At 37.1% G+C, this 27,678-nt stretch overlaps 1 protein-coding gene across 2 annotated transcripts in view; it reads right to left on the bottom strand.

Moving 5' to 3' along the window:
• Positions 1–27,678, bottom strand: part of Sgt1 (suppressor-of-G2-allele-of-skp1) — a 174,792-nt gene that overhangs the window by 28,493 nt on the left and 118,621 nt on the right. For both annotated transcript variants that reach the window (XM_067156303.2, XM_067156294.2), the window contains exon 5: positions 7,366–7,556. In XM_067156303.2, the coding sequence (XP_067012404.1) occupies positions 7,366–7,556 (191 nt within the window). The remainder of the gene's footprint in view (positions 1–7,365; positions 7,557–27,678) is intronic.

Raw genomic sequence — 27,678 nt, forward strand, 5'->3', positions numbered from 1 at the left:
TGTACCACTTTTTAGTGAAGATAATTTTTTTGTAGATATCTTAGGTTCTTGAGCACTCTTGCTGTAGATCTTGAGGTTAAAAAAGGGTGCAGCATAATTCACAACTGTTGTTATGCAAGGAATAAACTTGTTGCTAGTTAACATATATGATATGATTTTGTTTTTGTACTTCAAAAGGTGGACAGTGGTATATATAAAAACTCTTAGAATATGTTGTAGGATATGAACCTATCAGTACTGATATGGATTTTATGAGTTCTAAGGAAAATAAAATAAATTAAAAATAAGAAATAAAAAAGTGAAAAATATTAATACTATGAGGCTCACCTTAAATTAGCCTTGCCATGAAGTACAAAGAGGAAGAACCGAAAAATGAACATAGGTAGGAGATAGGAGGGGGTTAGGGAGTAAGGGGAGTAGTTTAAGGTGGGTCAGGGGGGTGTTGTGGTAAGGGCAAGTAGCACGAGAAGGTGTCGTGTATAACATGGAAGATCGATCGCCTACTTGTTAATTTGAAGCTTTTGAAAACTAAGATAAGGAAGTCAAAAATGATGTTTGGTTTTCCAGACAAACCATTAACCCTGGAACTGTCAAGCAGTTTATATTCAAGCGGCTAGCATTTAGGCGAGAAACCCATACAAACGGCTACTACCATAAGACAAGATTCCTCACACCCACAATCACATAAATGTGCCACTTACAACAGTATGGTTAACCGCGCTTTCAAAATACCTTTATCTAAATATAATTTAAATAAAGAACTTAATATCATACGTTCCATCGCTTAATTTAATGGTTACAGCAGATTTTTTTATTGAACGAATAATCGATAAATTTAAACACCGAACAAATACAACGCTATCAAATGACAATCCTAAACCAGCAGCTTACTCTACCTTCACTTTCAATGAAAACTACTACTGCATTGCCAATATCTTAAAAAAATGTAATTCCAAAATTTCCTTTCGAACTAACAATACAAACATGGAAATGATTTATAACTTCAAATCTTTAAACAGAACTAACATATTTTCAAAATCTGGCATATACCATTTTAAATGCAATATCTGCGATTCTTCTTACATTGTATAAACTGGACACAGCCTCAAAATTAGATATTCAGAACACATTAACGCAATAAAATACAATAAATTTTCAGCAATAGAGCACCACATGCAAGACGTAAAACATGATTTCACTACGTTAGACCAAGACATTGAAATTATCAGTACCCTAAACAAAGGCCCTCTTCTGGATATCACTAAAAATTGTTTAATACACCTTGATCAATATTTTAATCCTAACCAAAACCTTAACCCTGGAACCGCCAATTGTCATGATCGCGACTCATTTCCCTGTTACTCAACCGGCAGAGTCACTATCAAGATGCATTACGCCAGCGCTGACTAATTTCGAGATAGCGTCTTGACACTCAACATCCTTAAGACATATTTTGCATCATCTACAAATACAGCGCAATTTTGAAGTAGTTTAATGTGACAGAGTGTGCACTATACACGTGGAAAAACGAGAACGCTTTGCAGAAGGTCATTCCGTTGTGTTTGCTGTGGTTGTCCGATGTGCATTAGCTTTCGTGGCGTAAAATGAGTGAACTGTCAGGAAGTAGTGAAATTCGTAACTGTTTGATCTGGACGGCGAAGGTGATAGTGCCCTATTTTTTAGAAGGAATTAGCGATGATTTTGACAATAATTTGTCAGGTAGTGGCGAGTTATATGAGCCTTTCTTTTTTTGCTAGTGGCTTTACGTCGCACCGACACAGATAGGTCTTATGGCGACGATGGGATAGGAAAAGCCTAGGAGTTGGAAGGAAGCGGCCGTGGCCTTAATTAAGATACAGCCCCAGCATTTGCCTGGTGTGAAAATGGGAAACCACGGAAAACCATCTTCGGGGCTGCCGATAGTGGGATTCGAACCTACTATCTCCCGGATGCAAGCACACAGCCGCGCGCCTCTACGCGCACGGCCAACTCGCCCGATTATATGAGCCTAGGCTAAGTGATTTCGACACTGATATTGACGATGATGTGGAGCACAATGAACCAACCACTCATAACAATGATAATGACGATAATGCAGTTGACCAAACAGAACCGAAGTGTACAAGAGTATCCTCCAGGGCCAGAAATAAAAGTGGAAGAGAAGTTCAAGGTTCGAAACGCAAGTATATGAAATTGCCCTCCGAGAATCCGTCCTCCTCTAACATATTTCTATTTGTTTATCTCCAATGCTACAGTATCTGCAATCTTTTAGTGACTGAAAATAATAAATACGCACAGGAAATTATTCAAAATAAAACAAATTCCGGAAACATGGGTCCGTATTCTCGTCTGCACAGATGGGTTGACGTTGCAGTATCAGAAATGAAAAATCCATTTCTCTAGTTATAAATATGCGTCTGAACCCTAATAACAACATTGAAAAATAGTAGTGCACTTCAAAATCGCAAATATTTCCATATTTTTCTAGTCATGTCACTAAAACGTTTCGACTGGAAAGAAATATTCTATAATGTGCCTACATACTCTATAATTTGAATGCTGACAAACCCCTTGAACATGAGGAATTTATGGTTAGTATTGTCAAAGGTCTTGTAGATGAAGAAACTCTTCACAACATTCCTCCTGGACTTCTCATGCCCAGGGCGGAATTGTGGTGTCCATCAAGAGTACTACCGTAAATTAGAACATTTTTGGAGGCCCATCATAGCAGAAAGAAAGAGGAGCCACCCCAAAGGTAGAGAGGATGAATCTGAGTAAGTAGACTCACGTGTTGGTGCGATGTGCTTGTGTTGTTTCAGTTCTATTTTACTTTACAATACTTCAATGTAGTGAAACCTTTCTATATATTTTTAATCAGCATGAAATTTTGCAATTTTTGTATATATTAAAATCATCATATAATATTACTTTTTACGTACACGTTGCCCAGAACTTTCGGATTATTTTGGAATACTTAGCATGTGTTGGATACTTCGCCCATACTGCTTCAGGATACTAAATTGGTAGGTTTAATTTCTTACTATAGTATTCGTACTTTTCTGAATAAAATGACTTGTTATACATAAAAATAAATTGAAAAACAACACTTTAATGAATTTTTTAAAAGTTCCTGGCAAATCTCGCTTAAATGCTTGCCACTTGAAGGTAAACTGCTTGCCAGTACCAGGGTTAATGATTTGTCTGAAAAACCAAACTTCCTTTTTGACTTCCTTATCTTAGTTTTCAAAAGCTTCAAGCTGACAAGTAGGCGATCGATCTTCCATGTTATACACAACACCTTCTCGCGCTACTTGCCCTTACCACAACACCCCCTTAGGTGAGCCTCATAGTATTACTTATCTTACCATTTTTCACTTTTTATTTCTTATTTTTAATTTACTTTCTTTTCCTTAGATCTAATAAAATCCATATCAGTACTGATAGGTTCATATCCTACAACATATTCTAAGAGTTTTTATATATACCACTATCCAACTTTTGAAGCACAAAAACAAAATCATGTCATTTGTTACTAGCAACAAGTTTATTCCTTGCATAACAACAATTGTGAAATATGCTGCATCCTTTTTTTAACCTCAAGATCTACAGCAAGAGTGCTCAAGAACCTAAGATATCTACAAAAAATCATCTTCACTATAAAGTCCTACATGAACTTCAATTATTAATTCTTCAAGAAAAGTGTCATAAGTGTTACAATTACCCTTGAATGTTTTTGTGTGTTGACTTCTTGCCATTTTTGTATCGGCTGATGATGTAATGGATATATGTCGAAACTGGTCCCATAACATATTAACCCTCCAAGTGATATGAGTCTTTAATAATGACTCATTTATGCCTTTGTGTAATGATACAGTCGTTATTAACGACTCATTTCTTTAGAGCTGTGTTGCTGGGCAACCATTTCATGAATATCGTCGAACTTTGCACTAATCAATAGTTCAGTTCATTGCCTATTTTGATTCATCTAGCTGAATTATCGAATAGGTTTTTCTGCTTATGTACCGTCTAAAACAAATCTTAGCGTTAGTTGCTCAAAGTGCCTCACCGCATGGCAGTGTTCTAATGTTGTTCTACTTGATTGGTTAGTGTTTCAATAAACTAAAATGTGCGATCCATGTTGTTCTGACGATATTCGGGATATGTTAGAAGAAGATTATGAAAATTGTGTTTTCAGTGATGACAGTGATTTGCCAGGTGACAAAATACCAAAAGCAGTTTCTTTGAGTGGTGACTCGTCAGAAAACGAGGGTGATAAAAAGAAAGCGGAGCAAATTCTGGTGCCCTAGGTGTAATTGTGGCATTCATCCTATTTGCTGCCATAAGTTGAAACACTTCTACAGTCCCATGGTAAAGGGGAGGAAAAGAAAAACTCTTGCAAATGACTCGAAGTAAAGAATTATGCCCGAAGAGGAGATGTACATAGTTTTGGTTTTTTGTACATAACTTTCTGTTCTTTAGTTTTATGGTAAATATGTACTCTTAAGTCTTTTGTTGCTAACAAAATGGTGAACATTTTATACATTTACCTTGTGTTTCGGTCTTTTATAGTTTTGAAGCTATGTACAGTGAAAGTTGAAACATTGTTTTTTCTTTTTTCAAAAGTGAAAAATTGTAATTCACCCCCCCCCCCCCCAATAAAATGGAATGAAAGCATCTACCCAATATTATTACATAATCACATTCTCTAGTTTATACTGAACAAAACGATATGACATATTTTACTGTCATTTTGTATTTTTTATGAATTATTTAAAGAAACTTGTACTAAGATGTTATCTCTTAAGAGGTTTTTACGTATTACTTGGAGGGTTAAACATGTTGCTACATTAATTTGTGCAACAATTTATTACTGTATTGAATAGGTGGAACATCTTTCTCTTTTTAGCATTGTAATTGTTAGTTCAATACGGATCAATGATGAAGTTTTTAACTTTAAATACAGGAACTTCTTCCAATAATCTAGGCATTGATTCTACCAAGAAAAGGTAGCATTCCTCACTGTCCATTAGAGGACAGACAAGCGGCCCAAGAACCATATAATCTTGAATACCACCCGCACTGCTTTTTCGAAAATATTGCTTCCAAAACTGGGTGCGGATATTATTTAAAATTTTGGGAAATTTATCTTTCCGAATGCGCATAAATCGGGCATCACCTATGGCGCGGCTTGTCAACAAGGCTCTCTCCGTTCTCAGTATACGCTACTTCCGCGCTTGGCGTCAGTCTCGCGCACGTTCTCGCAGTATCACCATGCATTCCACATAGCATTTGCGATCTTTTACTGCGAGTGAGAAACTGAAAGTAGTTCGGGAAGCCGAAATTATTGAAAATCGTGCCACCGGTAGGAAATACAATATTGACGAGTCGTGTATTCGCGATTGGAGAAAGAAGAAAATGTGCTATTAACATGTAGTGGTGATCATAGAGCTTTTCGTGGACCGAGTGTACAGTTTCCAGAAATAGAGGGGGGAAAAAACAACTTTATAAATATGGGACGAAAGGCAGCAATTGGGATATGGTGTGTCAACCGAAATGTCAGCTAAAGGCATTAGAGATCGCAAAGGAACTCGTTGGATATCGTTCTGGAAATGTTTCTTTACTTTTATTTGTATTTTCTAATCATTTGGTGTGTGTTAGTAAAGATTGTAAATAATTTTGATTTCACTTTTTTTTTAAAAAATTTTGTTCTTTCAAAATAAGGGTGCGGGTCTTATTCAAGGGCAGGTGGTATTCGAGATTATACGGTAAATAAGTCATCAACAATGCCAGTCGAAATAATGATGCTAAACCGATGCTGAAATGTGTGTAATACTATCACAGGAGGGTTTCCGTCCGCCCTCATTCATGCACTTGCCTGCCAATGGACATGGAAGTTGAACGACGAGGTGGCGGCGATAACGGTTCCGGACGTCACAAATCTGTGCAGCTTCTCTCCCGTTGCAATTTGCTGCACTATAGGCCAGGTGTGAATCAGCCATTTATTCGTTGGTGTACCAAAACAGCCATTCACATCAATTTCTACTGAAAACAGCCAGTGTGTGCAGAACAAACTACTGGAGTATTATCTCTATCTCCATCTATCATTCACCCCACTTACCCTCCCTTCCCTGAAACACAGCACTGGGCTGCGGCTTGTGCTCTGGCAGAGTAAACACGGCGAGTTGTCAATCTGAAACGCGCCTGGAAGTAACAAATCAACCTCATTTTTTCTAAATGGAAAACTCTCCGACAATCCGACTGTGCCATTGGCCTTTACATAATATGAAGAGCATTCTTGATTCTTTTGATATAATGAAGATACACCCTGTATATTTTTTAATTCGCTTTACGTCTCACCGACACATAGATCTTACGGCAATAATGGGATAGGAAGGGCTAGGAATGGGAGGGAAGTGAGCATGGCCTTAAGGTACAGACCCAGTATTTCACTGGCATGAAAATGGGGAAACCACGGAAAACCACTTTCAGGGCTGCAGACAGTAAGGTTCAAACCCACCCTGGTATCTCCTGAATGCAAGCTCACAGCCGCATGCCCCCAACTGCACAGCCAACTCTCTCTGTATCCCCTGTACAACCAGAGGCAAAAATATCTGTGAAAATCATTTCAATTTTCCTTCATGATGTTGTGCAGGAATGTTCGGGGCATCAGGAGGCAGGGATATGATCTGTGGACAACCTTCTGTTACATATGAAATCAACAAAACAACTATTTATTAAAGTTTTATGACTTAATTTAAAATCAGCCTAACTTCCACCGTTTCAAAAGAACTAATGACCATTAATTACAATATTATCATAAACTATTTTAAGAGTTAGTCTCATACTGTACATAACATCTGACTCAGGGCCCTGACCTAACTGAAGATGCTTGCCATGTCAAGTGAAACGTGTCAAACATTACACAATATGTAATAACTGCATCCTAACTATATGGATTGTATTGAACAGGTGGATATTAATAAACTATTTGAAACTTTTTAATATACTAAGCTTCAATACGGTCACAATAATAAGAGTAATTACTTGTAACCTTCTGAAAGTCGATGAGGTGTGCAGTGTTGCTGTGGGTAGTTAAGGCACGCAGCAATACAGAGTGGAGCCATTGCTGCCCCCACTCTTCCACGTGGGCAACCATGGCTTGTGCAGGGAGAATCACTACTTGTTGGCATGCCTGACAGCATTATGTCCTGTAGGATGTCTGGGTGGAAGAGTGGGAACAGTGTGCGATGCCAGTATTACAATGCCAATTATCATCTAGAATAGCTGATAAAAAAATGAAAAACTCCCAGAGATTCATAATAAAAACAGGTTTCATCAAGAAAGATTTCTGAAAAATGTACTTACAAAGGATTTATTCATCGCTCGTTTCACCTCATCTGAGCCTTGTGAATAAATTTTTTGAAATAGGGAATTCAGAGCTGCTTCTCCTTCAGCCTTGTCATCATCTTCCTTGGCAAGTTCTCCAACCACACGATCCCAATCTTTAGGTTTTGAAGCAGAGCTAGGGTACTTGGGAGGTCCACTGTTGAGAAATGCTTAAATGGGAAAGAGAAAATAATAAAGAAAGGAAAGTTCATTCAGCAACATTTGTACATAATCAATATAACACAAAAATACTTCATAAAAAAAAGCCACCACAAGTTTATGATTATGATGATTGCTCTTTCAAGGGGCCAAACATCAAGATAACAGACCCTACAAACAAATTTATTCATAGAAAGTTAGGCCCGGTTTCACAGTATACGCTTAAGCCTTGGATCGGGCTTAAGCGGGAGCTTAAACTCTGGACGAGTTTCACAGTGGGGAGTGCAAGTGGTAAACCGAGCTTATCTGTGACTGGCTTAAGCTGTATGAAACTGAGGTTTAAGCTAAGGATTCAGTTCCGATGGTAGAGCGCTGGCCTTCTTAGCCCAACTTGGGAGGTTCGATCCTGTCTCAGTCCTGTGGTGAAAGTGCTCAAATTCATAGTCAGTGGGAAGTAAAACCAATAACATTAACATTAAATAACTTATATTTCTGAATATATTTCGAGGCTCGTGAAATAATAAAGTTTCCGTGTTCCGATATACAGTAAAAGAGACAAAAATGTCGGTCGGTCACTTGCTTTCTTGGCTTACACTGCGTGAACCATCAACGATAGACCCCAAGTGTAAGTGTACGAATTGTAGGGCATAGAAACCTCTACAAAAAAGTCCGCGATGGTATATACCTATTTCCAACCGTTTGCCCTCTACAAGCGATTTTATGCTATACTCAGTGGTAAAAAAATATAACTCCTTAACATTAAATAAATATTTTTATATTATCCTCGAATTCCTCATCGAAATAAATTGTTTGACCTCCTCCAGTATTTTATAAGGATTGCAATAACCTTGTCAGGACATTATTTGCATGAATGGTTCAGAAGTTATGGCCATTTTAGACTGTAGTGGTAATACGTGTCAGCAGGACGGGCGAGTGACCATTTTTAAACTTTATTTTTGTTACTATTATTGGAATCACATTTTCCGTTCATTTTTCTCAATTATCTTGGCTGATAAACGATGTATAACCTACAAGTCAATCAATCATAGGCTACGGATGTAAACAAAGATGAGAACTGAATTACTGCGCATGCGCAAGCATTACCAACTTCGGAGATGTTCAGCTTAGTAAAGCTGCACATGGTCCCCCGACTGTGAAACTCGTAGTGTTTAAGCCAAAGCGTAAGCCTTGCTTAAGCGGCGTGCGTGGCTTACTAAAGCTTCGGCTTAAACTCAAACTGTGAAACCGGGCCTTAATGTCCCAAACTTTCTAATTATTTTTGACAGGATGTTACGAGTATTCCAAATGTAACCAAATGTTTGAAAACAAATTATACACTGATACTATTAACACAGTGAATAATGATCGCATGTTTCAGCAATATTTGAGACCATTAAGAGATAAATGGTCTTGAATTCTGAATACAAAGGAATTAAATTTTATATAAAGCATGATTATATTCATAAATAAAATGGGAGAAAATGATGTACAGATATGAGTAAGAGCATTTGTCAAGCAAATAGACTGTTCTGATTGTTAATAAACCATTGTAAGTGGTTTGCAATATTTCTTGATAGAGATTTCAACTAACAAAGCATAAATCGCTTCAGATAACCTTTTCCCTGAATCATGAATTAAGATAAGAAGAAACCACAGTTCTAGCTACTATTGAGAAGCTATTGCAATAATGAAACATGAAATAGGTTTCAACAAGAAAGAAGAGGGCAACAGGTTAGAATTTAGCATGCCATTTTCATTATGAGATGGCAATGACAAGAATAAAACACACTGGACCATGTTGTGCAAGTCTTGAGGAAAGCCAAAACTAACATCACCACCTAGACTTCTCTTCAACAAAATTATTGGTGCTCAACCAGCTCATATAATTTTATCTTCACAAGGGCAACAGCACGGTAAGTGAAATGTCAACACATACATTGTCAGACAAAAACACAAACACGTTTATTTTTTAAGACTTCAGACAAATTTATCCCTAAACAATTAGGCAATCAGTTGGTGTGCATATAGCAAACAAATGCAGATATTACACTGGAATACCCAACTAGTGATCCAAGTGTTACATGGTGTAGTGTTCCACTAAGATAACTCAGGACTTTGTTCGATTGTGAATGCAAGTGTAGTTTCAAAAAAATATCCAAATTCAACCAAGAGTTTCTCAAGCTACAAGCTACTGGCGAAACACCAGCAGAATTTTCATAAGACTGACTTATGTTACCCTCACATTGTATTGACACAGCACTACATAAATTACTGTACATGGCTACTGTTATTTAAATATGTAGTATATCTTATATCCAGAGTTGGAAAGCAACAGAGTAAAAGTAATCAGAATACTTGTAACCATTACATTCTAATTTTTACAAGTAATCATTACTTTTTACTAAATTTAATCTTTACTTGTGTGTCCATTGCATTTTCTGATGTATTTCAGAATGGCGTCAATTTAAGTATGGACCACACAGGCTAAGACTGTATACAAGAGAATCTCAAAATATAAGTATATTAGGAGGCCATGACTAACTTGGATCGTACACTTTTAAAAGGCTGTGAAGAACAGAGCTGTATCAGGTGAATTGTTTCGAAAAAACAAGTAAAATATTATATATTATTAATATTCACACTTACAAAATTGAACTGAAGGCAATAGGAAGCAAGTCGTTACCACGACGTCGGAAAGAAGAATAATTACGATTATATCTTCTAAATAAGAAAATACGGCAAGATACTTGCTATAGTACAGTAAGAGCATAAGGACGGCATAAAACACGAGTATTTTATTTAAATACGTTTGCCAGTAGAGCTGATAAGCAATATAGCAACACATCGGAGCTCATAATCTAGAAGTGTTGAAATAATAAAAAGATATGCAAGAATCATTCCTTGAGAAGAAGAATTAAGGAATAATTAAGTTTTCAGAAGATAAATAATTTAAAATAGCAGATACTTCTCTAAGACAAGACCGAAGATACAAGAGCAAATATAGATAGTTGACTGACCATAGTGCAAAGAAAAATAATAAAATACTTAAAAGGAGATTATTATTTTAAGATATTTTCATAATGAGCGATTACTTGTCGAATTTGTTTGATGATATTGACAGCTGCAGTATGAAGAAGATGATGTCTTGCTAAATTCGAGATGGACCGACCTGGTGGTGGATATGATCCAGCCAGCAGACCAGACCTCATGCGAAAGGACGACTCCAGCCGAACCGCAGACCGTGGCCAAATGTGACCAGCGATGTGATGAAGAGAGAAAGCTACAGACGGCTTACTTGATGAATGACGAGCTAAGTCTTACTATAAATATATTAGATCTTAAGCTAGGCATATGTATATAATATAAATTACTATAAGTGTGAGATACTTAGACGTGCAAGTGATACAGTGAAGTGATATGTGTATACATAGTTTATTGATACTATATTAATTTAACATGTAACTAGATCGATATCTCGAAAAAAAATGGCTATGCATAAGTCGAGTGGATAATCATAGTAATTGAGATTACGAGAAGGAAGGTAGACTATTGAACAGCTAAATGAGTATTTGCTAATGTTAAATATTATTTACGGATATTGTGAAGCCATTCAGGTTATGATTACATCACAAATGGGTGATGTGAGAAGTAGGATATATATACACGAATTATTCCTTGTTAAATCACGTCACTAGATGCATGAATGCAATATTAAGGTTAAGCATCGATATACAAGAAGAGAATCGATCCATATAAGGGAATATTAATGCAAAGAAGAACAATACATCTTGTGTTTATTTAGGAAGAGGTTATGAGATATGAAATTTGGTATTGATAATGATGATATTGAATTGATTGAATGTTATATAGTTGAGAATGAAGATTTGTGAAGCAATTTAAGAAAGGTAATGTGAAGTTAGATTGTAATAAGACTTAAATATGGTCGGTAAATGTTGAAATATTTGTAGAAGGATCAAATAAGCGATGCAAGTACAAAGGACATATGTCGTCAGAATAACATAATGCAAGGTATGAATGGTGAATACATGTGTATAGTTTAAAGGGTTACTGTAATGTCAAATACAGCTGCTGATGTTAGAATATTTGTAACATATGACATTCTCGTAATATACATACAGTGAGATATATTAAGTCGATATAGCCATCATTAACAACGTAGTTAATAGGCCTATCGGGATATCATAATTAAAATTAATGCGGAATCAATTGGACAAGCTTGATATAAATTATATGAGCCTAGTGAGCGAGTGTATGTACATTGAGCCATATAGTAGCAAATTAAGAACTATTTAATTAGAAATGTGTTGTAGGTTATTTTTATGTTCTTGAGTGGTGATTAATCATTTATTTAACATTTTAGATGATAGGCTAGGAAGTTAGGAGCCTAGATTTTGGTAGGCAATAGGGATAGTAACCTTAGCCCATCAATCATCAGAAACATTTTTACGCCAGTGAATGAATTAAATAAATTCAGATTGCAAAGATCCAAATTTTTCCATTTTTAAGGAAATATTTTAGTTTTAATTTCAATGTTATAGTGTTATTGGTATGAATCATGAACTTTCTTTCAAGTTAATTATTTATTTACATGGCAATTGAATAACAGAATTAATTCTCAGACATGATGGAATGTTAGAAGATACAAATTCATTTCAGAACCAATGAATTCATTTTAGTATTTTTTTATATTTTTATTAAGCCAGCCCTGACTTATATAAGGTATTGTGAATAATGATTGATTTTAAACGTCGATGATGGAATATTATGATAATTGGAGTTCTCTATTCTTTCATTCATGATTAATTTAATAAATTTCTTCTTTTATTTTATTTTTAATTAAGTGAGTCATAATTTGTAGAGGTTAGTTGTAGATAAACTTGGTAAGATACTTTTCATACGATTTTCTTAGAGTTTTTGCGGTGAATGAATGATTTATTCGAAAATGCGATAGGATGGAGACGTTCATCGATAATTGTCGTGTGCAGTCCGTCTTCTCTTGGAGCCCACGTTAATCTCAGCCTAAAACAAAAATGTATATTTTTGTTATGAAGAATTGCTCTGAGATTACATCTGGCTGTCGGGAAATTTTTACTGAGTCGTATCTGGACGCGGGATGGGCGCAATTGTAATTTACAACTTGAAATAGAATTGTAATCATTACATTCTAGTAATTGATATACATGGTACAGAAGCAGGGACTGGGAAAAAATAAATGAAGATAACTTTTTCAGCTCTTGTATAGCAGAACCAATGGCTTCGTCAGTGCAGGATGAGTTACTTCTTTTAGTACTTCTAAACACATCATACTTATCCCAACAATGTTCTTGACATTAAACATAGCTATTCCTTCAAATACCCCTCTAGGACATCTTTTCAGTAAATGCAAAGATGTACCTTTGACCAAACAGGTCAAGACTTAATAATGAGAATTTAAAGAGCCAATTACTTTGTAAAATAAATGACAAATTATTTGAAACGCTAAAAGCCAATAACTAAAACAGGAAAAGATCCCAAAGTATCATGTTTACTCTCACCTAGTGATGATAGCCACTTTATGTGTATTTTAAGAAACAAACACAAAAATGAAGGAATATATTTTTCTTGCAAACTTTTGTATTATTCCAGCCCCCATACGAAAAAAAAAAAAAAGGCAGCAATTTCCTTAAGACTAGTGTTCTGTAAAGTAATTGTAATTTTATTGATTACTAGTTGAAATTACAAATTACAAGTTGAAAACAATTTGATTGTAACTGAGTAAAATATTTCCCAGGTAACTAATCCTTTGAGGCAAATGTAATGGACTAGTATAACTTGGAAACAATTCGCTAACCCATGGGTAAATGAGCTCTAGTATTATTATTATTATTATTATAAATGTGGTTGATATGAAGTCAGGATTATAAATGAAGACCTCAACTATTTATTCATCAACAAAGACCGACTTTGATATGGTAAGTGAATCAGAAGAGGTAAATCACATTAACTGGTGCCTGTACTCAAGTATAGAGGCAAGAAAAGGCATATGCACTCCATGTTAGGAATGTCTTCATTCCTGCAGGCAGCTTTAAAATGCTTGGCTACAGCACGTGAGACAAGCCAACTGTAAAAAAACACCCTCTACCAGACATCTCAATTATTTTGTTTAAAAGCTAGGGAGATATCCAGAATTGACATGATAAATATGCATAGGTTAATGTCAATGGGTAAAAAAGCCAGCCACCAACTCTCTTCTTGAATCGTTAAATGTCAATGGTAGGCCTAGACAATACAATGCACAAGTGAAGACACATGAGAAGATATGCATCAATGCCTATGTAATGTAGGAAGAACACCAAAGCAGAAAGAAATCATACAACATCTCGTGCAAGTATCAGTTAATACACAATGGTACTCATGGAATGACAAAAATGGTATTGGATTGTTGCATCAGCAAAATTCAACAGTTCTGTCTCCGGAGTACAGTACTATGAGAATTGCCTAATGAAGATCATCTGTTACAGATGGAAGAAAAAAAGCACTTTAGTGCCAGGAGCCCACAATGACTTGACGCCCTGTAAAATGCTACAATGAAATTGAAATAATAAATAAGGTAGTTCAACCTATTCAATACAAATAAATATGAAATGTTGTATTACATTTCTATTTAATTAAAAGCAGAAGAGGTACCGGTTTCGACCCTAATCCGGGTCATCATCAGCCGAATAAAATGCAAGAAACAATGCATAGGTAAATAAGAAATTAACGAGCGAGTCTTTCACAAAACAGCTGAAGAGGCAAAATATGTTAATTGGGATTGGCACTGTGCAATTTTAAATCGTAAAATCTAGAAGAAGTAGAAAGCCAGTCACTTATAAGAAGTAAGGCGCGATCTTCTGAATAGTAGCAAAACACACGCAAATTTCAGCACTGTCTCAATGTTTACAAGAAGAGGTGAAAAGTTAAATGAGCCAACGAATGAGGCGCAATGTCACAATATAATTAATGAATATGAAGTCCCAAAATTGTTTAGAAGTTGAAGACTAGTCGCTTGATTGAAACTCCTGAAGATCAGCGCAACACACTCAATGTCCAGCACTGTGCTTTCAAATCCCGAATGAACTCTGTGAATAGCTTGACGAACGAGTCTGTAATTGCTTCGCTTCCGCTTTTAATTAAATAGGAATGTAATACAACATTTCATATTTATTTGTATTGAATAGGTTGAACTACCTTATTTATTATTTCAATTTCATTGTGATACATTTCAATACGGAACATCATGAAATTTTTATCTTTAACTGTAAAATGCTGACAAGAAAACGTCAAATTGCCTTCAAAAGACTACTTCAATGACAAGCAATTTCAACAATGACCTCAGATATAGGAGGCAAAATCATACAGCCTACACCAGATGAGCAAAACAATGCCAGTTCATGATTATACAGAAACACAAAATCAGTCATCGCAAATACCTGTAGCAAAAAGTGTGATTCATATTTTATCACCAACTTCAGCACCAAAAAGCCAATCAAACTGACCATATCCTTATCAGGCAACGAGTCCTCAACGATTTATTAGATGCAAAAGTCTTACTCTACAAAACAATAGCAGCAAATTCATACCTCTGCAAGTTGCCCACCAAGCCACAGTGTAACCGTACAACAGGGTTACAGATTTCATTCATCATTTATTATTATTATTATTATTATTATTATTATTATTATTATTATTATTATTATTATTATCATTAATTGACCTGCTTCATTAGATTTTCATCATTTACCTGTAATATAATTAGGTATCATACATATGTCATTTAATCATAGGATAAGGGAAATTTGTTTGTTGTTATTCTGTACTGTATATTAAGTGAAATTTGTTGGTTTGAAATAGTCTTACTGTAACTTGTAACTGTGGCCAGATGAGCTGACATTATTTTGCAATCGAGGCTATGTTTAACCAAGGATGTATTAGGCAAGTAAATTTTTCGCCAACACATGCTATATAGCCATGGTTTGTACGCGGGGCAAGGTGGTTAGACACATGACCGATTTTGTAAAGTGCGTGGCCACGTAGTTTCGATCAAGCGTCTGTTTTCGCTAGCTATCGTGTGTCGATGTGGAAGGGATGACCAGATAGTAGGGAGATGAGTGGTCATCACAAGTTTATAAAAGTAGAGGTAAGAATAGCTGGCCCATCTAAGAGTGGTGGTCAGAACTAAGTGGTGTTTGAAGAGGTCTAAGAATCGTCGAAGAGGTCTACGAGTGGTGGTCTGATTTGAGTAGAGACTGGTACTGGGCTGATAGTGAAGCATCATCTAATTCTGAGGTGGAACTTCGCAATGTAAGTTTATTTCAGCAGATTCATCAGAGATATAGTGCCGTGGTATGCAAAGGTGTAGGAAAATATATCAAATTTTACCGATATATGCAGTTAATTGTCGGAATGGTACTTCGAATTCTTTATTGAAATCTATTATACAATTCGCGAACTTTGTTCGAGAATTGAATTTAACATACATACATCTAACATCCCATACAACTGTTGGATTTATTTCAACAGTCTCTATAGGCTCCGTGCGTATAACACTGTGCTGCTGCGGGTGGATACTACGAGAGCTACTTGGACACATCTTCATCAACAGCTCACCATAAGCTGGAATACGTGTGACGTTTACATGCATGTATTTAATTATTTTACAGTGCTGTCTTTAGATGATTATTTTTTTTAATGTCATAACGTTCCGACAGAATGTGCTTGTTCTTGGCTGCATTAATAGATACTGTAATACAGAGCTTTCATTCACGACCTCGCGAAATGGATTTGAAAAGACGGTAGATCGTATAGAGGTGTACAAACTCCGCATTTAACTTGCCCATGCTTGCCTAGAGAGCAGGCAAGCAAGCTAGCCGCACGTAAACAACAGTACAGGCAGGCTGCTGCACTCCTGGCCAGATCAAGCTCAGCCCAACTTGGGCAGGCTACAGGTTAGCTTGCTTGCTTGCTTTCTTCTTCCTGCTGCATTAATCGATGTTTGCTCGTTCATTGTGCTGATATGAGACTTGCGTGAATGCAGGCAGGAAAGGGATTTAAATGTCAGAATTTATATAGTATTCGTCAACACAAATATTATTTTGTATGGTTATTTAGTATTATGTTAATCATTACAAAGTTATGTTTAAATTTATTTCGTAATTCAGACGTCTTATGTAACTAATTAACAAATAATATTTCTCTCTGTCAAACATAGTTACTTAATAAAAAGTAGTTTCTCTGAAGAAAATATTTTTAAATAAGCATAATGACAGCTGATGGAAGTAAGACCATAAATATAATGCATTATTTATTATTCGAGAAAATTAGAAACAAGGATATACGTAATGTAGCTACAGGTCATAAATATCTTTAAAAGAATAATTTTTTAAGTAAATTTTTTGAAATACATTTAATAATTTAGGAACCCCTTCCCCACAAAACCAAAAGAAATAACTATAAAACTAATCACTTTAGAAGTGTAATTTTACCATTTGCTCTCTTAGTTTGTGGTCGCCTCATACTATGCATACTGCATACCAATATTTAATGCATGGACACATTATCGCTTGTGTGTATTACTATGATGCCATTAAGTCTTTATAAAGACGGGAACGTTTTCACTGATAAAATTTTCCAAACAGCTGAAGACCCTCTCGCTGGAGACACTCGTAGCGGGTATGTTAAGCACCTTTTTCGCTACGGTACACAGGCAAATCGGAGCAGCCTGTGCGAATTATTTTTCCACCACCGCAGTATATTTTCGTCACTAATAAACCCTTCTTGCAACTACCTACTGACCTCACGATGTATCATTGGCGAATTTTCTGCCCAATCATCAAATTTCGTTTTCTTACGTTGCACTGAATTTTCTTCATATGTCTATTTTGATTGGGTAGCTGCCCTGAAAATATATCTGCCCAAGTTACTGATATTTTATGCTAATAACAGAATGTTAAAAATATCTAATTTGCATAGGTATAATAATAATAATAATAATAATAACAACAACAACCAGAGAACCTTACCTTCAGCACACATTTGTCGAGCTGCCTCGAAAACAGACATTCGTTCTCCTGCATTTAGTTTCTTTAATGTGCGACATTTAGGCACCAAAAGTGTTGCAATTTTGTGTAACATAGTGACTTCCATTTTCTGCTCCACCGGTTTGTTTCAAAAGCGTCAAGTAATGAAAATTCATTTAGTATGAAAACATTAAAATTTAAAAGAAATGAAATATTAGCTGTTCATCATCATCCTGTGGAGTACAATGGGCTTTTAAGGCATAAAACCATGCACGGAAAGACCAGATGTAAAGTCGGGTCCTCATCATCCTCAAGATCAATTGTGGCTTCCTTAGATAGCTTAAGAAATGTTATAAGCAGGCCAGTAATGTCCTGATCATAACCGAGCATTTTATCAGAGGCACCCTCCTTCTCTAAAATAGTTCTCACAGCATCTATCTGGGAGTGAACTGATTGCAGCATGTCAATAACTGTTCCACCGAGTGGAAAAACAGGGTTTCAGAGATGATTGTAACCTCACACATATGCCTCTTCTTTTAAAGTACGAAACCAGAGATTTCACTGAATAGATAACAGCTAACACATTAGGAACTGTTTCTTTCAAAAAGGGTTCACTCAGAACATGCTTCAAGACCATATTAATAATATGAGCCATGCATGGCAGACGCTTGTATATGCTGAGGGCCTTAACAATATTGCTTCCCTGGCCTGTTACAAATGTAATTTTGCAATTATCTTCATGAGCAACGCCATGTCCTTTCAAACGATCTTCCAATTCACTGCGAATATTTTCACCAGTTTTTGGACAGTCAGGGAAGGCCGAACACATTAATACATACCGTACTTATTGAGAGACCATTCTCTCTTTATATAGTGCATTGTGACAGACATATAGTGCACACCCTTGTACTTATCTGTCCACAGGTCAGTGGTACTCGCACAGATACCTGATTTAATAGCATGTACTATACCAGGAAGCGTTTTACTGCGCACTTTGTCCGCGAAAGTTGTACCTTCCTAGCAACTGTGACTCGAGATAACATTTTAAATATCCACCGAGCCATACTTTTTGCGCATTTCTATCAGCGTTTGCCCTAAATTTAAAAATCCTTCACCCTCAATAGTTGTAAATGGTCTCAAGTCCTTGGCGCACATTTCCACGCACTTGTCAGTCACCAAGTCCTTGTCCTCGTTCAAAATATTTTTAGACTGTGAAAAATTTGGGTCAAATTTGCAGACATGTCGCAACATACTTGAGGTCCCTGAATGGGTGTTGAGTAGCTTTTTGCAAAAATTGCATTGTGAGTAACCTACTGGCTTATTTGATACCTGTTCATAAACACCTGAAAATTTTTCCCATGCTAGACTTGAGCCCTGTTTTATTGCTGGAATAAATCCACCACTTTTTAATTTTTCTTCGATTTCCTTTACGGTTGATTTGTTCATTTTCCTGCTGGTTACACCTCTAAACTACAACAGAGCTGCACTCGACGCAATACATAGCTACACTAACATATACCGGCACAATCACGTCGCATCGATAGCAAACTTCACGTTCGCTCTTGTCAAGCCCGGCAGTCCGAACGGGTCCCAGGCAACCTGTCAGGCTTAGGGAAACCCAGGTTTTGGTTTGCTATGACTAGCAGCTCAGTACGCGTGCACTCTTGCTTCGCTGACGCTCAAGCTAAGCTGCTTTGCTTGTTGCAGAGCAGCTTGGGGCAGGCAAGCCTGAAGTACAATTTGTATACCTTTAAGATCGTAGCAGTAAATCGCAGGAAGCGATTCAGGATTTTTACATTTCTTCTTCTTCTTTTATGACCACATAGGATCACTTTAGTCAGTCCGTCGTTCAGGTCTCTTTGAAGGGATTGTTCGGGCTTTGCGGTCCTCCCAGTACTTCTTCAGACGCTCCGATCTTCGTGCCCTTTCCTCAGTTGAAAATGTGCGTGTTGTTGGTTTGTTTTGTGTAAGGGTAAAGCGGAGGTTTGTATTCTTGAGTTTTGTATTCAATTTTATCTTATTTGTGGTGTCTTCTGTTGTAAGGCCTATTTCCTTCAGATCCTCTCTTACTTCTCTGATCCATTTACATCCTGTTGTGGTATTTTTTGAGACGAGATTGTGTTGTACTAGTTGTTTCAGAAGTCTCGAGTCCTGCATCCTCATGATATGTCCAAAGAATCCCAGTCTCCTCTTACGCATAGTATCTGTAATGGGTTCTAGCTCTTTGTACACGACTTTGTTAGGTATTAACCGCCACTGTCCATCTTTCTGGTATTTTTTGTTGATGCAGGTTCTTCCAATCCTCCTTTCAATTTTCTGAAGTCTGTCAGTCTTTGATTGTTTATTCAGGTAAAAGAGTGTTTCTGCTGCATATGTAGCTTCTGGTTTTGTAACTGTGTTGTAGTGTTTTATTTTTGTATTTATTGAAAGACATTTCTTTTTGTAGATATCCCATGTTAATTTTTGTGCTTTAGCTAATCTATTTGTTCTTACTTGGATTGAGATTTTTTCATTTCAGTTATGTGTTATTACTTCTTCAAGATATTTAAACTGAGTTACTATTTTGATTTTATTAACATTTATGGTGACTTCTTTTAGCTGTGTTGGTTTTTGGGGCATAATTTCTGTTTTTTCAAATGATATTTTGAGGCCAATTTTATTTGCAATGTTTTGAAGTTCTGATATCTGGGTTTTTGCTTCTTTTATGTCCACTGCTAGTAATGCTAAATCGTCAGCAAAACCCAGGCAATTTGTTTTGATTTTTTGGCCAATCTTTATTTTGGGGGGACATTTTCTAAACCATTCCCTCATTTCCATTTCTAGAGCACAGTTAAATAACAGTGGTGAGAGCCCATCTCCCTGCCGTAGTCGAGTTTTAATTTCAAATGTCTCTGATGTTTCACCCCTAAACTTCACTGTTGACTTGGTATTGGTGAGAGTCAATTTTATCATGTTTATTAATTTGGGGTGTAGTTCAAGGTGTCTTAAAATTTTAAACAGATATTCTCTATGGATGCAATCATAAGCTTTCTTGAAATCTACAAATGTTATCACCATATCTCTGTTTCTTCTCCTTTTATAGGCCATTATCAACTTAAGACTCATGATCTGATCAGGACAGCTCCTCCAGGGTCTGAAACCTCCTTGATATTCTCCTAGTTCTTTCTCAAGTTGTAAACTTATCCTATTAAGGATGATTATTGAAAATATTTTGTATGTTATGTCTAGAAGCGAGATTCCCCTGTAGTTATTAGGGTCGGTTTTGTCCCTTTTTTTGTGCAGAGGATGAAGGAGGGCTGTTGTCCAGTGTTCTGGTAGTTCTTCTTTAATCCAGATAGAGACAAGTTGTTGATGGAGGGCAACTTTTGGTGAGGTTCCTGCATATTTCCAGATTTCCGCAAAGGTCTGATCTTCTCCTGGCGCTTTGTAGTTTTTTAATTTATTCAGAGCTTGGTAGACTTCCTTTATTGTGGCGGGGATTGATGTTCTCTGGTGATGTTTTTATCGGGGTGTTGGTGTCCAAATGAAGGAGTTCTGTAGGTTCCTCACAATTTAAAAGCTTGTTGAAATGTTTAGCCAGAATTCCTGCATTGTCTTTATTGTTATGGGCCAGCTTACCATCTTCATCCTTCATCAGTAGGGTCGGGGGTTCATATTTTTGGAGCTGCTTTCTGAAGGTTTTGTAGTAGTCCCTTGATTTGGTTTTACTGAACTGTTCTTCAATTAACTGCAGGGTGTCCTTATGATGATGTCTTTTTATTCTTCTTAAGACTTGGGTAGTTTCTTTTCTCTGTTTTACTAGCTTTTGATAGGATATTTCTGTCTTTTGGGACTGATATATTAGCCATGCTTGATGTCTTTTCTCCACTGTTTCATCACATTCACTGTTCCACCATTGGTGTTTTTTACGTGGTTTAATTGGAGCTAGGTCTTCTGCAATTTGTTTAAGGTTGTGTACTAAGTCTTCAAGTTTGTCTGTGATTTTTATTTTTTCAGTTGCTTTCTAGTAATTTTTGTTGTTGATTAGCTGGGTAGGATCTATTTTTCTTTTAGTTTTAAGGGTTTGTTTTTGTTGTCTCCTCTGGGGAGTGAGTTTAATTTTAATTTTAACTACGTAGTGATCTGAACCTGTGTCTATTCCTTGCAGGACCTAGACGTTATAGATCTCTTTGTGGTGGTATTTGTCCATGCAGACGTGATCCAGTTGCATTCTCCTTTAGTGTAGTCAGGGTGTTTCCATGTTTTGAGTTTTTGAGGTTTCCTCATAAAACATGTAGATTGAGATTAAATTATGGTTTCTACACAGGTCAACTAGTCTCTCCATTTTTTTTTTTTTTTCTTGTGTGCTGGCCCTTTTCCGATGATGTCACGGTATTTTCTTTCTCTGCTTAGTTGAGCGTTGAAGTCGCCTATTAATAATTTTATATGGTGTTTGGGGATGTTATCTATGGTCTGGTCCAATAGGTCCCAAAATTCTCCTGTTTCCTCCTGGTCTTTTGAGGAGTTGTTTTTATCATTAGTGGGAGCATGGGCATTTATTATAGTATAGATTTTATTAGATGCCTTTAAGGTGAGCGTTGAGAGTCGTGGAGACAGTGATCTGAATTCTTGAACTGAGTTTATTATTTTAAGGCTGACCAAAAATCCTGTTCCAAATTGTGGGACATTCTTCATCACTCTCTTCCCGGGTATACCTTTATAAAGTCTGTACCCTTGAGATTCCAAGGCATCATGGTCAGTGTTTCTAATTTCCTGTAATCCAATGATAAGAATTTTGTGTTGGTCCATTATGTCGGTGATCACTTTTAGTTTACCGGTTTGCATGAGTGAGTTTATGTTGTGTGTAGAGAAGTATGTTATCTGCTTTGGTTTGATTCTTGATTTTGTCTCATTCGTGTATGTAGTACTGGGGTATTTCCGTGCCTCCGACTTCACGGTATCTTTCAGGTGGCAGCCCACCGTATCCGAATGCTCCCTTCTCTGAACTCTTGGTTCAGCCGGTGGAGTATTCCTTAAAAGACCTTCCATGGTTGACTGTCAAGGTGTCACCTGTGTGGGACTAGGTCCCGAATTACAACTCTGGATGTGATCCAGTGAGGTGATAATGAGGCCGCTCCTCTGGAGTACAGACGCCTTGTGCAGCCGCCCCTAACCTGGAGAACAGACGCTGCATAATGGATTCCAGTGGCATTTCCTCCACTGTGGGGACCATCACCCCACCCAAAGGGGCTCATTAGCCCGAAGCCGTTGGCCCCCTTAGGGAGTCAGGTTATTTCCCGCCGCCCAACACTTGGCGTATTTTTACATTTATTAAATACACAATAACTATTTACAGAATGTAAAGTTTAATTACAAACAAATCATTATAGCAACGTTAAATTTCAAAGTAAGCTACAATAGGCCATCTTTTCTAAAGCACACATATCATCCTGTAACAGATACACTGCATTCTATTCAAATAGTCTTTAATAATTGTACCGGGCGGTACACCTCCACTCCGTTAATTTAAAATGTGCGCCTGTTGGAACTCCTCTGCTGGAGGAGGGCTGAACTTTATCTACGCTGTTAATTCTTTACTTTCTCAAAAGATGTCACCATGTGGAAAAATTTGAGTTTTTGAACTGTGTCATTTTTGATGTGTTTTTGTTTCGCTTGAAGTAAGAAGTGTGAACTTTCTCTTCTAGAGGACACTACTGAAGATCTACAATAGTGCAACCTAGTGCAGAGTCAAAGAACTATTTTGTTGGAGAAAATTTAATTTCAAGAGTTTGTTCTTTGTTAAATTTCTTTCTGTCATTGTTTAAGTTGGCAATATTTACCCCTTTCTTCCCCTTGTTATGAATGTAACCAATCCCGAATTTCTTTAATTAATTTCTGACCAATCAGGGGTATCTTCCCCCAACTTGAATCTGTTGCGGGGTCCTATCCAATAAAAACGTTGTGGGCGGGTGTTTTCTTTCCCCTAACGCCTAGAACCTTCCACGAGAGGTTATAAACTGCTGATTTTTGGGTCTCCGGGCCACTTCTGTTCCATCTTTCAGTGTGTTAAGTACATAGCAGGGGGCGGGAAGCGCCTCTTTCTTCGGCAGCGGTCAACAACAAGGTAATGGCCGATTAATAACTTCTTTCTTTGCTAGCTCAGCAGTTTAACTTTCGGGGCGGGTTCTAAGCGTTCTACCATGTAACCTTTTCCTAAATGTAACTACTCTTTTATATATTCTCTTTTAAAGCTTCATATTGGGATAGAGAGTGCTAACCCTCTCGAGCTCCCACTCATATTGTTGTGAGGTGAACTTAGTTTTCTCAACCTATTCTTCGATAACGTAAAACAAGTGTTCTCTTCTTAAGTCACCTCTTTAGTATGGGATTAGCCCTTGTGTTAACGGCCTAGTGCCAAGTAGGTCTTAATCAAAGTGTACTAGGAGTGCAAGTTTGCCTCCTCCCAAATTGTTATTTTAGAGGTCATTTTATTAACCTTCTTTTTCATTTAATAGACCTCAGTAGGTTGGGTATTTTACCCCTGTGTATATGTCCTTAGAGGACAGCTTGAAGGTGAAGTTTGGTGTGGCCTGTGATTGGCTTACACTTTGAGAGCAGATTGCGCTTTTGGAATTCAATTTTTGTATGCCTCGGGGAGGCTTTACTGTGTAATTTGGAGCAAGTGCTCCAGGGTTTGATTGGGGTCTTCTGCCCCTTGGTTAAAATTTTGTATATCGGAAAGTTGGGCTAGTTGCTCAAGAATTGTGAACTCAGGGCTCGAAGCCCAAATTCTGTAATCTCTGTAATTGTACATTTCAAATTGTGTTTCGGCTACTAAGTACCTGTTCTTTGTTATTACTTAATTTTGAAAAGAAAATATAACCTTGTTAAATTTTATAGTAACTTTGATTCCGTAGTTTGAGACTCATTCACGCCCGCACCTTCTTTCACCTCTACCTACCACCAAAACACGGTAACAATAATAATAATAATAATAATAATAATAATAATAATAATAATAATAATAATAATAATATACCGTACTGTACTACAGGTCCACCTCTGTGGTGTAGTGGTTAGTGTGATTAGCTGCCACCCCCGGAGGCCCGGGTTTGATTTCCGGCTCTGCCACGAAATTTGAAAAGTGGTACGAGGGCTGGAACGGGATCCACTCAGTAGAGGTGGGTTCGATTCACACCTCAGCCATCCTGGAGGTGGTTTTCCATCGTTTCCCACTTCTTCAGGCAAATGCCGGGATGGTACCTAACTTAAGGTCATGGACGCTTCCTTCCCTCTTCCTTGAATATCCCTTCCAATTTTCCCATCCCCCACCAAGGCCCCTGTTCAGCATAGCAGGCGAGGCCACCTGGGCAAGGTACTAGTCACCCCCCCAGTTGTACCCCCAACCCAATTACTCGCGCTCCACGACACTGCCTCTGAGGCGGTAGGGGTTGGATCCAAGGGAAAAACCAACCCTGGAGGGTAAGCAGATTGAGAAGACTGTACTACAGACCACAATGTGAAATTTTATAGTATTCTGTCACAACCTCACAAAATGGATTTAGGAAGGCAGTAGACAAATATAGACTAATTATAGAAATAGGCCTCCATTACACAATATCAACAGCTCACAGAAATACCGCATTTTACATACGTAAAATTCTGTCCTTGCCCCAAGGTGGTGAAACTTTTCAAGCAACCCACAATGAACATGAGCTGTATGTACCCTCATGTCAATCTTAAATGTCTGTATCGGGAATCACACCCGGGCCCCCGACGAAAGGAACTAGTAGCACTAACCGTTATATTACAGAGGTGGTCGTGGTCGCGATCATATTATAAATACAGACAATAATTTAGTGGAAACTTTAAGATGTTCTGATATTTTCAATTGGTCCAATATCAAACCTGTGCCTTTTTATCGGAGAAAGTTTCTCCAAGCTCTTCTCCTAGTTGTATTTCTCTTTCCCCGCTCTTGAGATACGAGGTCCAGACCAGATTGAAGTCAACTGTATAAATAACAGCAGAAATATGCTTATATTTCATGGAAATATTTTTATTCTTTTACCAAGGCCTCCCTCGCAACATTAACCTACATTAACATGATATCGTATTATAAATAGGCCAAATATATTTTTCTGAAGACAACATTGTTGAATGTGTACGTGAAAATGAATCTCGTTATCACCACAAATACATAAATTACTATGTTGCCTCTACCGTGAAATGGTAGTGTCTTGTGAACCAACGTTTTTCTCATATTTGCAGTTATTCGCTCAGTTGCTATTTCCTGTGAACAGTTTTTCTTGTAAATTTAATACATGGCCACTTTCTGGAAGTTTGGAATAATTTGGCCAATTGTTGTTACATAAAACACTCTGGAATCCCACTGTTATTTAGTCGACCATGGCAACACGCTGTGAAACGACAGATATGTGCGTGGTGATCGCATTAACTTACAATATTCGCCGCTCGCAGCGCAGCGGTGCATTTTTCTCAGCAGCACACGGAGCCTATAGTAGCTATCAGGACGTGTGAAACTAGATAGTATGCCTGGATACTACATGTGTTTCAATAAAGTTTTCCAATTTCTACTTATAAATATTGAGTGGACGTAACCGCATTGGAGGTCACTACACTCAGAAAGGAAATGTAGGTCAACTCCAGGTTACATAAGATAACAGCAGATGGCTTCCGAAGGTTTTTCCAGGAATTTCAAGTTCAACAGTGGTGTGTGCAAACATCAGGTAATTACAGTATCAGACATGTTATGCATAAATAACACGAAGAAGAATGTATTCAGCAGCAATATCATAGTGTATTTCAAGTTCATGCCAATAGCTTTCTTTATTTAGATTTAATTTTCTGTATGTGTAACAACAAATCTTACTGGGTATATTTTTTGTGTTAAATTAAAGTACGGCAATGCTAGTTCATTGTGATGTTAAGTATAGTCATAAATTCAGTTCTTTTAAAATAAGTGATTCTTTTCCAAGTACAATCCTCAATTGTGGAAATACAACCGTAATCTACAAATGTCCTGATCCATATTTCTGTATATCGCCAGATGTGAGAGTATCACCTCACGACTTGAGATAATTGAGATAAGAGGCATGCTCACCTAATTTTGTTGCGTATTACAGCAACTGGCACTCAACCGATGTATAGTATATTGTGTGGAGGAAATTAATAGTAAGAGTAGTGGTAGGAGTAGCCACAAAAGAAAATAAGTACGAAGCACACTTGGGCCCTGACACTCAAGGAGGAGGCTGACATAACATGAACAACACTGTCATCCATTACTACGACCAAAGAAATCTAGACGAAATTAAAGAAAATTATCTTCACAATAAAAGCCATTCATTGAAGACCTTTATGTGGAACTCTGTAAAAACAAGTGTAATGTTGACTGGCTCAACAATGAAGATACCACAAAACCAAAAACATAGAAAATATGTATGGCATCAATAACGTTACACGTAATTTGACAATCGATTAGAAAAAATATCAAGAATGACTGAAGCTACATCAAGAACAACTCCCCTACCCGTCAATCCCAAACATCAATGCCATCAAAGCAATCGTGGGATTAAAAGTACAGTAAAACCTCGTTAATTCGAAGTCGTTGGGACTCAAAAATCGGACTTCGAATTACGCGATTTCGAATTAACCGCCAATTCGCAATTCAGAAGTACCAACCCTTGCCGCGTTACGAAATATTCTAAGGCCGTAACTGCATGCAGTTAAACTTGATTCACAGTTTAAACCTTTCAAATGCCATGAAAAAATAAATATTTCCAAAATTTATCCAAAAATGTGCATTTACAGTATTCAAATAATGCACTTGCATATCTCACTGGCAAATATAACCTCACGCAACGAAAGAAAGAAAAAAAAAAGCACGATTCAAAGACGAGGAGAAATCTATGCTGGCTCCCATGTGCAAGTGGTTTATTCATTGGAGTACTATACTGTATGCATTTAAGATGCCTTGTATTTACACAGAAAGTACCCGATGCCCTTAAAATCAAACTTTCCTATGACTAACCTTGTACGATTTCCCACCATGGCACTTCTCTCGAACTTCAGAAATGTA

Source organism: Anabrus simplex, chromosome 1 (genome assembly GCF_040414725.1).
Source record: "Anabrus simplex isolate iqAnaSimp1 chromosome 1, ASM4041472v1, whole genome shotgun sequence".
Lineage (NCBI taxonomy): Eukaryota > Metazoa > Arthropoda > Insecta > Orthoptera > Tettigoniidae > Anabrus > Anabrus simplex.